The sequence below is a fragment of the Spironucleus salmonicida genome, chromosome 8, assembly GCF_000497125.1.
Source record: "Spironucleus salmonicida strain ATCC 50377 chromosome 8, whole genome shotgun sequence".
NCBI lineage: Eukaryota > Fornicata > Diplomonadida > Hexamitidae > Spironucleus > Spironucleus salmonicida.
In genome coordinates, this window is record NC_090603.1 from 192,186 (window position 1) to 206,834 (window position 14,649).

Here is a 14,649-nt window from a genome sequence, read left to right on the forward strand (position 1 = left end):
GTGCCTCGGGCTTCAACTGCGTGTTTAGCCGCTTTGCTACTTTGGGTGGCTGTTTGCTGCACACAGTAAGGAGGAGTGCTGCCATATGGCCCAAACCATGGCGGCAGGATTCCGGTCCAGATGCCTGATGCACTCGCTCCGTATTCCGATATTACCAGACCTGGGTGCGCTGCCTACCACACTCAGGGATAGCGCTAGAAGCTAGAGCCTATTTCGAAGTATCGCAGCGATTGCCGGCTCCCGCTCGTTAAATAAGCTTGCTGAATGTGACATTATCAGCCCAGCCAATTTTGAATTTTGCATACCTTGCGCTCCAGACCTGTCCCTGCACATTCACACCTACCACCCACCAACAATTTTTCATTCTCACTCTGCCGCCACTTCCCCACCCAGCTCATCCTGTACCTTAAACCTCCTAACTCATCACACACCAATAAACTTTACCAGATATACCAAATACTATGACTTCGATACTTTGCTTCAAAGGTTGTCGTCGTCTACTTAAAGCTAGAGATTCTCCTTTTTCACCTCCAAATCGCCATAGACCGAACGCTGTGCCTTCCGCTTCCTCGCGACCGCAAATGCTATAGCGCCACCAATGAGCCCTACAAGCAGAACCAACCCAGCAACGATTCCGGCGATTGACCCACCGCTCATCCTCTAAACCGGCTGCGCGCAGAGACCGTCGACCATTTCGGACCCGTTTTGGCATGCGTAGCAAATATCTTAATCTTAGCAGCTTTTGCAGTTCTGGCTGCAGCTTTAGCACGTCCCTTTGCTACTGAAATATCCTCCAGCGCACTAAAGGCATGTGTTGGAATCTGTGCAAGTGGTGCAGCCTTCCCGGCAGTTCTCACACGTGTTATTCAAGTATTTCTTCTCGCAGAATTTGCCACTTGGACAGGCTTTGTCGCTGGTGCACTCGTGGGACTCCTGCTTTTGGCAAATATCGCCGTCCAGCGAATATCCCAGGTTGCATCTCGTGCACTTTGTTGCGGTACTGCAGAACTTGCACCCCTCGGAGCAGTTGGTGCAAATATTGCCGGTAGGCAAAATCTCGCAAAATGTATCATAATGACACTATTTTGAGTCTGTGCAAATTTGCTTAACGCACGTTTACTCATGCAACCTGTAGCCATCTATGCAGGCGGTGCAGGACTTGATATCGGAGCAGGCGGAGCAGCCCTCAGCGCAGGTCTCGCACGTGCTTATCCAGGGGTAATACAAGCAGAATTTGCCACTTGGGCAGGACTTGGACTTGGAGCACTCGCGAGGCCCCTGTTTTTGGCAAATATCTTGATCCAGCGTATATCCCAGGCCGCACCTCGTGCACTTTGTCGCACTTTCGCAGGACCTGCACCCGTCGGAGCAGCTGGTACATACGCCGTTTTTGAGGAAATAGTTATCGTAGCATTTGGTGCACTGCTTAGGTGAAATGCAGATATTGCAATATACTGCGCAGTACACGCACTTGCCGTCTTCTACCCCATAGATATTTTCACATCTTATGCAGTTTCCGGAAATGTCAGCGTCAACGCAGTTTTTGGGCAAGGTGACGCACTTGTTGCCCGCGGGATCCCTGGCGCAGAATTTATTGTCAGTGCATTTGTTAACATTGTTACATTCGTTTAATATGCACTTTCCGCTCTGAGTGTCGTATCGCTCCTTGCAGAGGCGGCACATACTGTCGGATTTGCAGTCCATGCAGTTATCACCGCACGAAACGCACATGCCGTTCTTCAAGAAACTTCCGTCTTGACAAGTGATACAGGAGCCTTCGGCTGTGCATTTGCCGCAGTTTTCAGGGCACGACGTGCAATTGCCGTCCTTTAACGCAAATGAATATCTGCATGACGTACAAACTCCCTTATTGCAGGTCTTACAACCGATGGAGCATGTTTTACAGACCATTCCGCCCAGTTCGAAGCCATCGAAGCAAGCAGAACAATTATTTGAGTTCGTACATTTAACGCAGCCGGTGCTGCATTTATGGCAGTTAGGGCCACCTTCAGTAAAAAATCCTGGGCGGCAAATATTGCAATCACCATACGTGTTGCAGTCAATACAGTTATCTGAGCACTTATAACAGTAACGTTGATCCAACTTATATCCTGAAAGGCAACTAGTGCATTCATAATCGTTATCACATCTTCTGCATCCGGCTTGGCAAAGCTTACATGTCCAATCTTAAAGGAAATAGCCCTAATTGCAGGTAATGCATTGCGATAGCAAATTTGATAGGCAACTGGCACAGTTATAAGTCTTGCAACGAAGACACATTTTATCTTGACCACTTGATGCGTAAAATGGGCATACAGTACCGCTGGGGCATGTTTTATCAGGGCAGATATAGGATGACATTTTATGAAGAAACGGAAAAACCACAATCTCAGTATTTACAGTAAACTTCAAATTAAAATTTGTTCATTTCTTAATTTCTTGTACAGTTTAATATAAGGAAAGGAATAATATTTGAGGACGTATCGCTTTTTAAGCTTAGTAATATTAACGATAAATACGTAGAAGTTAGAAGAAACTAGGCGTATATTGTTAGGTTCAGAAAATGTAGTAAAATTTCAATTTATAATTTTAAACATAAATACGTAATATACAAGTAAATATAAATTATTTTATTCGGGGTTTGTATAGAATTTTGAGATATTGTATAATACATTCCAAGCATAATATGCAGTCCGCACTAAAAATCTTATTTAACATACAATGTATTACTATTTAATTCATTTAGCACCAATCATAAAATAAAATATAGTAAACAAATAATGTATAAGGTAGCGAATTAACTTGAATATTTGAAATGCATAAAATATACGATAATTTACAAGAGTTTTTGTAACCATTCATCATGAGGTTGCAGCTCATTATTTTAGTAAATTGCGTATTTACATAAAACTCCAGCTTATTTGAGAATCATTTCCTAAAGATCATCAAATACACGCAATTTTTTATTTACCTTCTCATTATTAACGCGTATTTTTACTACACCAATTCAATTATGTCATATATTTGGTAAATTATCAGTCGAATTTATTATATAGAATGTGAGCGCAATATAATAAATCTCTGCCCTTATAAATAGAGGCGGGATTTACTGTATCGCCAGATACCAGTCCATTAGCCTTCCTATTTTTGAAACCATTGACTAGTCCGACCTTTATTCGTTACGGCCGCTTTACCTAATAACTGGGCTTGGCGGGATATTGGGCGGGGTTTTTGTGGCCGGTATTCAGATATTGGTTGATATCAGGGGGTTCAAGCAGCCTAAGCAGTGAGGATGTGTAATTGTGATTTTTGCAGTTCTGTGCACGTGCGCATAGCACTGAGCCGTTCGCATATTATTTACGAAAAATTATCCATAGATTATATATAATATTTTTTAGAGTTAGAAAGTAGTTTGCTACATATTAGGTGCACGCAACTCTCTGCCTCTAAGTAGAGTGTTTTTTCTGCTAACCTTCTGCTAACCTATTCTTTCAACGAGACCCCCAGCATCTAGATTCGGAGCTCAGGCTAACCCTACGCGGCCCTACTCGCTGGGCTCGGTATACGCCCCCCAAGAATGCCAGCCTGCCGCAACATCTCCGCCCAGCCTGCCCTCGAAGTAGCCAGGGAGATCGCCGCCGTGATCCGCGCCAAGCCCGACGCCGTGCTCGGCCTCGCGACTGGCTCCACGCCCATCCCGGTGTACCAGGAGCTCGCGCGCATGCACCGCGAGGAGGGCCTCGACTTCTCCAGCGTACGCTCCATCAATCTGGACGAGTACTACGGCCTCTCAGGCGACCACCCCCAGTCCTACCGCCACTTCATGCACGAGCACCTGTTCCGCCACGTGAACATCCGGCGCTGCAACACGCACTTCCTCGACGGCTCGGTACCACAGGACTGCATCGACCGCGAGTGCGACCGCTACGAGGCGCTCGTGTCCAGCTGCCCTCCGGACATATGGCTCCTCGGGATCGGCCTCAACGGTCACATCGCCTTCAACGAACCGGGATCCGCCTGCGAGTCCCGCACCAGGTTCGTGAGCCTCACTCCCTCCACCATCGAGGCCAACCGCCGCTTCTTCGGCGTCGATGAGCAGGTCCCCACTTCCTCCCTCACGGTGGGCATCTCCACCATCCTCAAGGCCCGCAAGCTCGTCCTCCTCGCAACCGGCGACGCCAAGAAATGCGCGGTCGACGCCGCCTTCGCCAGCGTGTCGTCCGACTGCCCGGCCTCCTTCCTTCAGGGCACCGACTGCGGGTTCTGGGTGGACTTCGAGTGATTCTTTCGCTTGTTTACAAGGCCAATTTTCTCATAGTATCATATTACGGTTACTTGTACAATATATATTTATATATTCTCACGCTGTGCCATATTATTAGGGATAATAATATTATTTCTCAGAATAGTGGTACAGTACACATAGGGTACAAAGCGATAAATACTTCAACCAAGCTCTAAAATGCTTGGGAATGCCTGATATTAGCTATACATGATTGGTATAATACTAAATGTCGCAGCATTCCAGTGCTAAATTCTAAAGACTATCGTATAACGTGTTTCAATAACGAGACTTCCCTACATCCATAAATTAGGACTGTATAGCGATGATGAAATATTGGTACTAACGCTGCAACTACACACCTCCCTGGCCACCTTTAGGAGGATCTAAAGTAAGCAATCATCCTGTCCACTCTCGCGCAGAGGCCCATCGCACTCTATAGTAGGAGATCTTTTAAAATATTGCATATGCCTATTTGGATCGCTGGCCACGGCAATTATTATCGAAGGCGGATCTGGATACAGGTAAATATACCGTGCGCTAAAAATGTACAGGGCTGGTAGCTCAGTTGGGAGAGCGCATCCCTAGCATGGATGAGGCCCGGGGTTCAATCCCCCGTTAGTCCAAATTTTCCAAATTGCAGAAGTACATACGGAAAGCAACTATGATTTTTTGATTTGTCATAGTAATATATTTCTATGTATATCAAGGAATACCCAGGCCTGAACTCACTCTATTCCTAGCTCCCGCTTAAGTAGGTCACTAATCTCGACCCCATTCCTCTTAAATTTACCATCTACTAAATCAAAATGAGATGGTCCAGAAACTGGAGACGATAGCCATAACTACTAGGTAGGGTTTTGTTTGTTAAGGACATACTGACCATTGTTCGCCGGAAATTAAAGAACTCCATATGACAGCTATGTATCTACATTAAGCGCTTTCTCGACAAGACTCTAGATATTGTTTAACACGGATGTTACCTGAAGTGAGTACGTCATTTTTATAATAGTATACAAATACTATTTTATATATAATATTAAAATAAATTTGTAATAATACAGTGCTACAAACATACTTTTACTTGGATACAAACTATTGTAATATTGACCAGTATGCTACACAAAGGGGTAGAGCTGATATTCTGCTGAAAAATATATTAATAATCAGCTGAAACTTAAAAACTAGTAGTATTATTATGAGTTATTATAAGTTATAGTATATAATACATATTACGAACCTATTTAGACCAACGTAATTATTTTATCTACTATGCGGCAATTCCTCAGCTTTCTAGCTGCTATATAACCATCTCCCTCTTTATCTCCCACACCTAACCCTAACCGTAAACCCTTCCCTCAGCCACTAATTTTCACTCCACTTAAAAACATAATTTACACTAATCTATGTACTATTTATCAGTAATTTACATTTTCCCTTCCATTTCACCAAAAACAAGACTGGCAAACCTTCTCTGAAACCATCCAAAATTACATTATTATACCATTTTATCATAATATAATAATCACCCTGTTTTACTTTTCCCCTTTCAAATTTAACCACTCCAATTCATCCCCTTCCACAAATTTCCTTTCCTTTCCTTTCCTTTTTCACTCCACTCCGCTCCACTTTCTCCAAATTCGTTCCTGCAGGCCACACAGAGTGAAGAATACACCGGCGTATACCCACTGCAATTCAGGATTTCCGTTAGGGAAAGGACGTCGGGAAGGCTAAAATTTTGTAGAATTTGATTAGCATATTTGTCAATTCAGAGCTTCGCGGAATGGAGCAATTTTAGTTTTTATTTGGCGGGTTTTGTTGGATCATATGGTGAAGAAATTTTGCTTCGTTATATCACATGAGTAGAATTTTTTTTGCTAATTTGACACTGAAAATTTGCAATAGAAATTGAATAAACTACTTTTCCTTGGGTTTATAAGACTATTTTAGCGGAATATAGAGCTTTATTCTGAGGTAGAAACCGAGTAATCATTCCGCGCAAATTTTTCGGATCGTTATATCATATGAAATAATATTTATAAACTATTATATCGTAAATAATAGATTTAATCCAGAATAATTCTACAGTGAAACGCTATTTTCCTATTTTTGCAAATTCTGGCATCTGTTTCATCGCAAAAGTTACACTTTGGGAGGGAAAGGACGTCCGTTTCGCACTCGCTTTTCAGCTCAAATTTGGTCAAAAAATACATAATTCTGGCTTGTTGGATCACACGTAAAGCAGTTTTTGTCATCAATTTTTCTGTTATTTTGACATATATAGCACATAATATACACTATATAATCAATATTCACTTATATCAGGAGTTTTCGTCTCTGTAACAGCAATTACACCTTTTTAGTGCACTGGCCATCTGATCTAACTGCTTCGGTGCGGTCAACTTCGAACTGTTCTAAAATAATTGTGAAGTAGAGAATGCTGGAGGTAGGGTGCTAGTCTGTGCATCTTTCATAGTAGAATTTATTTTCGTGGCATAAAATTTTTGGTGGAGAGAGAAAAAAGGAGAGGCAAGTAAGAAGGGGGTAAATGAGTGGTTTAAATGGCGATATTAAACGGTGTAAACTATTACTTGTAGAATATTAGTTGAGAAAGTGATTGTGTGGAAGGGAATTTTGTAATAATGTATATTAAAAGATATAATAATATTAATAATAGAAACCTTAATCTAAAATTCCAATTTTAGATAAATTTGGTGGTTGAAGTTGAAGACTGTTGAAAATATAGTTAGAAATTAGCAGAATAAGTGCAAAATATAATTTGTGATTTTTATAATTTGGAAATGTGAGTTAGCATAGAATAGTGGAGTAATAGTTTTCAGTAGCAGTTTTATTGTAGTATTTATAGGATTAGGCATAATACTACAACAATTATAGCCAATCCTGGCCGATTATATCAGCCAGGTGCTCTGGACCAGGTCTGGGTGGCCGCAGCCAAGTGCTCTCGAGCTGACCGAGGGTGGCCGCAGCCAGGTGCTCTCGAGCTGACCGAGGGTGGCCGCAGCCAAGTGCTCTCGAGCTGACCGAGGGTGGCCGCAGCCAGGTGCTCTCGAGCTGACCGAGGGTGGCCGCAGCCAAGTGCTCTCGAGCTGACCGAGGGTGGCCGCAGCCAGGTGCTCTCGAGCTGACCGAGGGTGGCCGCAGCCAGGTGCTCTGGACCAGGTCTGGGTGGCCTCAACCAGGTGCTCTCGAGCTGACCGAGGGTGGCCGCAGCCAGGTGCTCTCGAGCTGACCGAGGGTGGCCGCAGCCAGGTGCTCTGGACCAGGTCTGGGTGGCCTCAACCAGGTGCTCTCGAGCTGACCGAGGGTGGCCTCAACCAGGTGCTCTCGAGCTGACCGAGGGTGGCCGCAGCCAGGTGCTCTCGAGCTGACCGAGGGTGGCCGCAGCCAAGTGCTCTGGACCAGGTCTGGGTGGCCTCAACCAGGTGCTCTCGAGCTGACCGAGGGTGGCCGCAGCCAGGTGCTCTGGACCAGGTCTGGGTGGCCTCAACCAGGTGCTCTCGAGCTGACCGAGGGTGGCCGCAGCCAAGTGCTCTGGACCAGGTCTGGGTGGCCTCAACCAAGTGCTCTCGAGCTGACCGAGGGTGGCCTCAACCAGGTGCTCTCGAGCTGACCGAGGGTGGCCGCAGCCAGGTGCTCTGGACCAGGTCTGGGTGGCCTCAACCAGGTGCTCTCGAGCTGACCGAGGGTGGCCGCAGCCAGGTGCTCTGGACCAGGTCTGGGTGGCCTCAACCAGGTGCTCTCGAGCTGACCGAGGGTGGCCGCAGCCAAGTGCTCTCGAGCTGACCGAGGGTGGCCGCAGCCAGGTGCTCTGGACCAGGTCTGGGTGGCCTCAACCAGGTGCTCTCGAGCTGACCGAGGGTGGCCGCAGCCAGGTGCTCTGGACCAGGTCTGGGTGGCCTCAACCAGGTGCTCTCGAGCTGACCGAGGGTGGCCGCAGCCAAGTGCTCTGGACCAGGTCTGGGTGGCCTCAACCAAGTGCTCTCGAGCTGACCGAGGGTGGCCTCAACCAGGTGCTCTCGAGCTGACCGAGGGTGGCCGCAGCCAAGTGCTCTCGAGCTGACCGAGGGTGGCCGCAGCCAGGTGCTCTGGACCAGGTCTGGGTGGCCTCAACCAGGTGCTCTCGAGCTGACCGAGGGTGGCCGCAGCCAGGTGCTCTCGAGCTGACCGAGGGTGGCCGCAGCCAGGTGCTCTGGACCAGGTCTGGGTGGCCTCAACCAGGTGCTCTCGAGCTGACCGAGGGTGGCCGCAGCCAGGTGCTCTGGACCAGGTCTGGGTGGCCTCAACCAGGTGCTCTCGAGCTGACCGAGGGTGGCCTCAACCAGGTGCTCTCGAGCTGACCGAGGGTGGCCGCAGCCAAGTGCTCTGGACCAGGTCTGGGTGGCCTCAACCAGGTGCTCTCGAGCTGACCGAGGGTGGCCGCAGCCAGGTGCTCTGGACCAGGTCTGGGTGGCCTCAACCAGGTGCTCTCGAGCTGACCGAGGGTGGCCGCAGCCAGGTGCTCTGGACCAGGTCTGGGTGGCCTCAACCAGGTGCTCTCGAGCTGACCGAGGGTGGCCGCAGCCAAGTGCTCTGGACCAGGTCTGGGTGGCCTCAACCAAGTGCTCTCGAGCTGACCGAGGGTGGCCGCAGCCAGGTGCTCTGGACCAGGTCTGGGTGGCCTCAACCAAGTGCTCTCGAGCTGACCGAGGGTGGCCGCAGCCAGGTGCTCTGGACCAGGTCTGGGTGGCCTCAACCAAGTGCTCTCGAGCTGACCGAGGGTGGCCGCAGCCAGGTGCTCTGGACCAGGTCTGGGTGGCCTCAACCAGGTGCTCTCGAGCTGACCGAGGGTGGCCGCAGCCAAGTGCTCTGGACCAGGTCTGGGTGGCCTCAACCAGGTGCTCTCGAGCTGACCGAGGGTGGCCGCAGCCAAGTGCTCTGGACCAGGTCTGGGTGGCCTCAACCAGGTGCTCTCGAGCTGACCGAGGGTGGCCGCAGCCAGGTGCTCTGGACCAGGTCTGGGTGGCCTCAACCAGGTGCTCTCGAGCTGACCGAGGGTGGCCGCAGCCAGGTGCTCTGGACCAGGTCTGGGTGGCCTCAACCAAGTGCTCTCGAGCTGACCGAGGGTGGCCGCAGCCAAGTGCTCTGGACCAGGTCTGGGTGGCCTCAACCAGGTGCTCTCGAGCTGACCGAGGGTGGCCTCAACCAGGTGCTCTCGAGCTGACCGAGGGTGGCCGCAGCCAAGTGCTCTGGACCAGGTCTGGGTGGCCTCAACCAAGTGCTCTCGAGCTGACCGAGGGTGGCCGCAGCCAGGTGCTCTGGACCAGGTCTGGGTGGCCTCAACCAGGTGCTCTGGACCAGGTCTGGGTGGCCTCAACCAGGTGCTCTGGACCAGGTCTGGGTGGCCTCAACCAGGTGCTCTGGACCAGGTCTGGGTGGCCTCAACCAGGTGCTCTCGAGCTGACCGAGGGTGGCCGCAGCCAGGTGCTCTGGACCAGGTCTGGGTGGCCTCAACCAGGTGCTCTGGACCAGGTCTGGGTGGCCTCAACCAGGTGCTCTCGAGCTGACCGAGGGTGGCCGCAGCCAGGTGCTCTGGACCAGGTCTGGGTGGCCTCAACCAAGTGCTCTCGAGCTGACCGAGGGTGGCCGCAGCCAGGTGCTCTCGAGCTGACCGAGGGTGGCCGCAGCCAAGTGCTCTGGACCAGGTCTGGGTGGCCTCAACCAGGTGCTCTCGAGCTGACCGAGGGTGGCCGCAGCCAAGTGCTCTCGAGCTGACCGAGGGTGGCCGCAGCCAGGTGCTCTGGACCAGGTCTGGGTGGCCTCAACCAGGTGCTCTGGACCAGGTCTGGGTGGCCTCAACCAGGTGCTCTCGAGCTGACCGAGGGTGGCCGCAGCCAGGTGCTCTGGACCAGGTCTGGGTGGCCTCAACCAAGTGCTCTCGAGCTGACCGAGGGTGGCCGCAGCCAGGTGCTCTCGAGCTGACCGAGGGTGGCCGCAGCCAAGTGCTCTGGACCAGGTCTGGGTGGCCTCAACCAGGTGCTCTCGAGCTGACCGAGGGTGGCCGCAGCCAAGTGCTCTCGAGCTGACCGAGGGTGGCCTCAACCAGGTGCTCTCGAGCTGACCGAGGGTGGCCGCAGCCAAGTGCTCTCGAGCTGACCGAGGGTGGCCGCAGCCAGGTGCTCTGGACCAGGTCTGGGTGGCCTCAACCAAGTGCTCTCGAGCTGACCGAGGGTGGCCTCAACCAGGTGCTCTCGAGCTGACCGAGGGTGGCCGCAGCCAAGTGCTCTGGACCAGGTCTGGGTGGCCTCAACCAGGTGCTCTGGACCAGGTCTGGGTGGCCTCAACCAGGTGCTCTGGACCAGGTCTGGGTGGCCTCAACCAAGTGCTCTCGAGCTGACCGAGGGTGGCCTCAACCAGGTGCTCTCGAGCTGACCGAGGGTGGCCGCAGCCAAGTGCTCTGGACCAGGTCTGGGTGGCCTCAACCAGGTGCTCTGGACCAGGTCTGGGTGGCCTCAACCAGGTGCTCTCGAGCTGACCGAGGGTGGCCGCAGCCAAGTGCTCTCGAGCTGACCGAGGGTGGCCGCAGCCAGGTGCTCTGGACCAGGTCTGGGTGGCCTCAACCAGGTGCTCTCGAGCTGACCGAGGGTGGCCGCAGCCAAGTGCTCTCGAGCTGACCGAGGGTGGCCGCAGCCAGGTGCTCTGGACCAGGTCTGGGTGGCCTCAACCAGGTGCTCTCGAGCTGACCGAGGGTGGCCGCAGCCAAGTGCTCTCGAGCTGACCGAGGGTGGCCGCAGCCAGGTGCTCTCGAGCTGACCGAGGGTGGCCGCAGCCAGGTGCTCTCGAGCTGACCGAGGGTGGCCGCAGCCAGGTGCTCTGGACCAGGTCTGGGTGGCCTCAACCAGGTGCTCTCGAGCTGACCGAGGGTGGCCGCAGCCAAGTGCTCTGGACCAGGTCTGGGTGGCCTCAACCAGGTGCTCTCGAGCTGACCGAGGGTGGCCGCAGCCAGGTGCTCTCGAGCTGACCGAGGGTGGCCGCAGCCAGGTGCTCTCGAGCTGACCGAGGGTGGCCGCAGCCAGGTGCTCTGGACCAGGTCTGGGTGGCCTCAACCAGGTGCTCTCGAGCTGACCGAGGGTGGCCGCAGCCAAGTGCTCTCGAGCTGACCGAGGGTGGCCGCAGCCAGGTGCTCTGGACCAGGTCTGGGTGGCCTCAACCAGGTGCTCTGGACCAGGTCTGGGTGGCCTCAACCAAGTGCTCTCGAGCTGACCGAGGGTGGCCGCAGCCAGGTGCTCTGGACCAGGTCTGGGTGGCCTCAACCAGGTGCTCTCGAGCTGACCGAGGGTGGCCGCAGCCAAGTGCTCTCGAGCTGACCGAGGGTGGCCGCAGCCAGGTGCTCTGGACCAGGTCTGGGTGGCCTCAACCAGGTGCTCTCGAGCTGACCGAGGGTGGCCGCAGCCAGGTGCTCTCGAGCTGACCGAGGGTGGCCGCAGCCAAGTGCTCTGGACCAGGTCTGGGTGGCCTCAACCAGGTGCTCTCGAGCTGACCGAGGGTGGCCGCAGCCAGGTGCTCTCGAGCTGACCGAGGGTGGCCGCAGCCAGGTGCTCTCGAGCTGACCGAGGGTGGCCGCAGCCAGGTGCTCTGGACCAGGTCTGGGTGGCCTCAACCAGGTGCTCTCGAGCTGACCGAGGGTGGCCGCAGCCAAGTGCTCTGGACCAGGTCTGGGTGGCCGCAGCCAGGTGCTCTCGAGCTGACCGAGGGTGGCCGCAGCCAGGTGCTCTCGAGCTGACCGAGGGTGGCCGCAGCCAGGTGCTCTGGACCAGGTCTGGGTGGCCTCAACCAGGTGCTCTCGAGCTGACCGAGGGTGGCCGCAGCCAAGTGCTCTGGACCAGGTCTGGGTGGCCGCAGCCAGGTGCTCTCGAGCTGACCGAGGGTGGCCGCAGCCAAGTGCTCTGGACCAGGTCTGGGTGGCCTCAACCAGGTGCTCTCGAGCTGACCGAGGGTGGCCGCAGCCAAGTGCTCTGGACCAGGTCTGGGTGGCCTCAACCAGGTGCTCTCGAGCTGACCGAGGGTGGCCGCAGCCAGGTGCTCTGGACCAGGTCTGGGTGGCCTCAACCAGGTGCTCTCGAGCTGACCGAGGGTGGCCGCAGCCAAGTGCTCTGGACCAGGTCTGGGTGGCCTCAACCAGGTGCTCTCGAGCTGACCGAGGGTGGCCGCAGCCAGGTGCTCTGGACCAGGTCTGGGTGGCCTCAACCAGGTGCTCTCGAGCTGACCGAGGGTGGCCGCAGCCAGGTGCTCTGGACCAGGTCTGGGTGGCCTCAACCAGGTGCTCTCGAGCTGACCGAGGGTGGCCGCAGCCAAGTGCTCTCGAGCTGACCGAGGGTGGCCGCAGCCAGGTGCTCTGGACCAGGTCTGGGTGGCCGCAGCCAGGTGCTCTCGAGCTGACCGAGGGTGGCCGCAGCCAGGTGCTCTGGACCAGGTCTGGGTGGCCTCAACCAGGTGCTCTCGAGCTGACCGAGGGTGGCCGCAGCCAGGTGCTCTGGACCAGGTCTGGGTGGCCTCAACCAGGTGCTCTCGAGCTGACCGAGGGTGGCCGCAGCCAAGTGCTCTGGACCAGGTCTGGGTGGCCGCAGCCAGGTGCTCTCGAGCTGACCGAGGGTGGCCGCAGCCAGGTGCTCTCGAGCTGACCGAGGGTGGCCGCAGCCAAGTGCTCTGGACCAGGTCTGGGTGGCCTCAACCAGGTGCTCTCGAGCTGACCGAGGGTGGCCGCAGCCAAGTGCTCTGGACCAGGTCTGGGTGGCCTCAACCAGGTGCTCTCGAGCTGACCGAGGGTGGCCGCAGCCAGGTGCTCTGGACCAGGTCTGGGTGGCCTCAACCAGGTGCTCTCGAGCTGACCGAGGGTGGCCGCAGCCAAGTGCTCTGGACCAGGTCTGGGTGGCCTCAACCAGGTGCTCTCGAGCTGACCGAGGGTGGCCGCAGCCAGGTGCTCTGGACCAGGTCTGGGTGGCCTCAACCAGGTGCTCTCGAGCTGACCGAGGGTGGCCGCAGCCAGGTGCTCTGGACCAGGTCTGGGTGGCCTCAACCAGGTGCTCTCGAGCTGACCGAGGGTGGCCGCAGCCAAGTGCTCTCGAGCTGACCGAGGGTGGCCGCAGCCAGGTGCTCTGGACCAGGTCTGGGTGGCCTCAACCAGGTGCTCTCGAGCTGACCGAGGGTGGCCGCAGCCAGGTGCTCTCGAGCTGACCGAGGGTGGCCGCAGCCAGGTGCTCTGGACCAGGTCTGGGTGGCCTCAACCAGGTGCTCTCGAGCTGACCGAGGGTGGCCGCAGCCAGGTGCTCTGGACCAGGTCTGGGTGGCCTCAACCAGGTGCTCTCGAGCTGACCGAGGGTGGCCGCAGCCAGGTGCTCTGGACCAGGTCTGGGTGGCCTCAACCAGGTGCTCTCGAGCTGACCGAGGGTGGCCGCAGCCAAGTGCTCTGGACCAGGTCTGGGTGGCCGCAGCCAGGTGCTCTCGAGCTGACCGAGGGTGGCCGCAGCCAAGTGCTCTGGACCAGGTCTGGGTGGCCTCAACCAGGTGCTCTCGAGCTGACCGAGGGTGGCCGCAGCCAAGTGCTCTGGACCAGGTCTGGGTGGCCTCAACCAGGTGCTCTCGAGCTGACCGAGGGTGGCCGCAGCCAGGTGCTCTGGACCAGGTCTGGGTGGCCTCAACCAGGTGCTCTCGAGCTGACCGAGGGTGGCCGCAGCCAAGTGCTCTGGACCAGGTCTGGGTGGCCTCAACCAGGTGCTCTCGAGCTGACCGAGGGTGGCCGCAGCCAGGTGCTCTGGACCAGGTCTGGGTGGCCTCAACCAGGTGCTCTCGAGCTGACCGAGGGTGGCCGCAGCCAAGTGCTCTCGAGCTGACCGAGGGTGGCCGCAGCCAGGTGCTCTGGACCAGGTCTGGGTGGCCGCAGCCAGGTGCTCTCGAGCTGACCGAGGGTGGCCGCAGCCAGGTGCTCTGGACCAGGTCTGGGTGGCCTCAACCAGGTGCTCTCGAGCTGACCGAGGGTGGCCGCAGCCAGGTGCTCTGGACCAGGTCTGGGTGGCCTCAACCAGGTGCTCTCGAGCTGACCGAGGGTGGCCGCAGCCAAGTGCTCTGGACCAGGTCTGGGTGGCCGCAGCCAGGTGCTCTCGAGCTGACCGAGGGTGGCCGCAGCCAGGTGCTCTCGAGCTGACCGAGGGTGGCCGCAGCCAAGTGCTCTGGACCAGGTCTGGGTGGCCTCAACCAGGTGCTCTCGAGCTGACCGAGGGTGGCCGCAGCCAAGTGCTCTGGACCAGGTCTGGGTGGCCTCAACCAGGTGCTCTCGAGCTGACCGAGGGTGGCCGCAGCCAGGTGCTCTGGAC

At 55.2% G+C, this 14,649-nt stretch overlaps 4 protein-coding genes and 1 non-coding gene across 5 annotated transcripts; 3 read left to right on the forward strand and 2 right to left on the reverse strand. All coding sequences in view use genetic code 6, as the record gives it.

Annotated features, from left to right (window-relative positions):
• Positions 1-480: 480 nt before the first annotated feature.
• SS50377_27802 (Cysteine-rich membrane protein 2) lies at positions 481-2,361 on the reverse strand (the record flags this gene model as incomplete). The annotated part of the gene is made up of 1 exon (XM_067911581.1): positions 481-2,361. One exon carries the CDS (start codon positions 2,359-2,361, stop codon positions 481-483), a length of 1,881 nt encoding a protein of 626 aa, XP_067760603.1.
• A 454-nt stretch (positions 2,362-2,815) lies between these two features.
• On the forward strand, positions 2,816-3,151 carry SS50377_27803 (uncharacterized protein; the record flags this gene model as incomplete). The annotated part of the gene is made up of 1 exon (XM_067911582.1): positions 2,816-3,151. The coding sequence occupies one exon, from the start codon at positions 2,816-2,818 to the stop codon at positions 3,149-3,151; it is 336 nt and encodes a 111-aa protein (XP_067760604.1).
• A 426-nt stretch (positions 3,152-3,577) lies between these two features.
• On the forward strand, positions 3,578-4,282 carry SS50377_27804 (Glucosamine-6-phosphate deaminase; the record flags this gene model as incomplete). Its single annotated transcript, XM_067911583.1, has 1 exon — positions 3,578-4,282. The coding sequence occupies one exon, from the start codon at positions 3,578-3,580 to the stop codon at positions 4,280-4,282; it is 705 nt and encodes a 234-aa protein (XP_067760605.1).
• A 553-nt stretch (positions 4,283-4,835) lies between these two features.
• SS50377_t20128 lies at positions 4,836-4,908 on the forward strand. Its single transcript has one exon. It is a non-coding gene; the product is annotated as a tRNA-Ala (tRNA).
• Positions 4,909-5,010: 102 nt separating this feature from the next.
• SS50377_27805 (Frataxin) lies at positions 5,011-5,283 on the reverse strand (the record flags this gene model as incomplete). Its single annotated transcript, XM_067911584.1, has 1 exon — positions 5,011-5,283. The coding sequence occupies one exon, from the start codon at positions 5,281-5,283 to the stop codon at positions 5,011-5,013; it is 273 nt and encodes a 90-aa protein (XP_067760606.1).
• Positions 5,284-14,649: the final 9,366 nt, after the last annotated feature.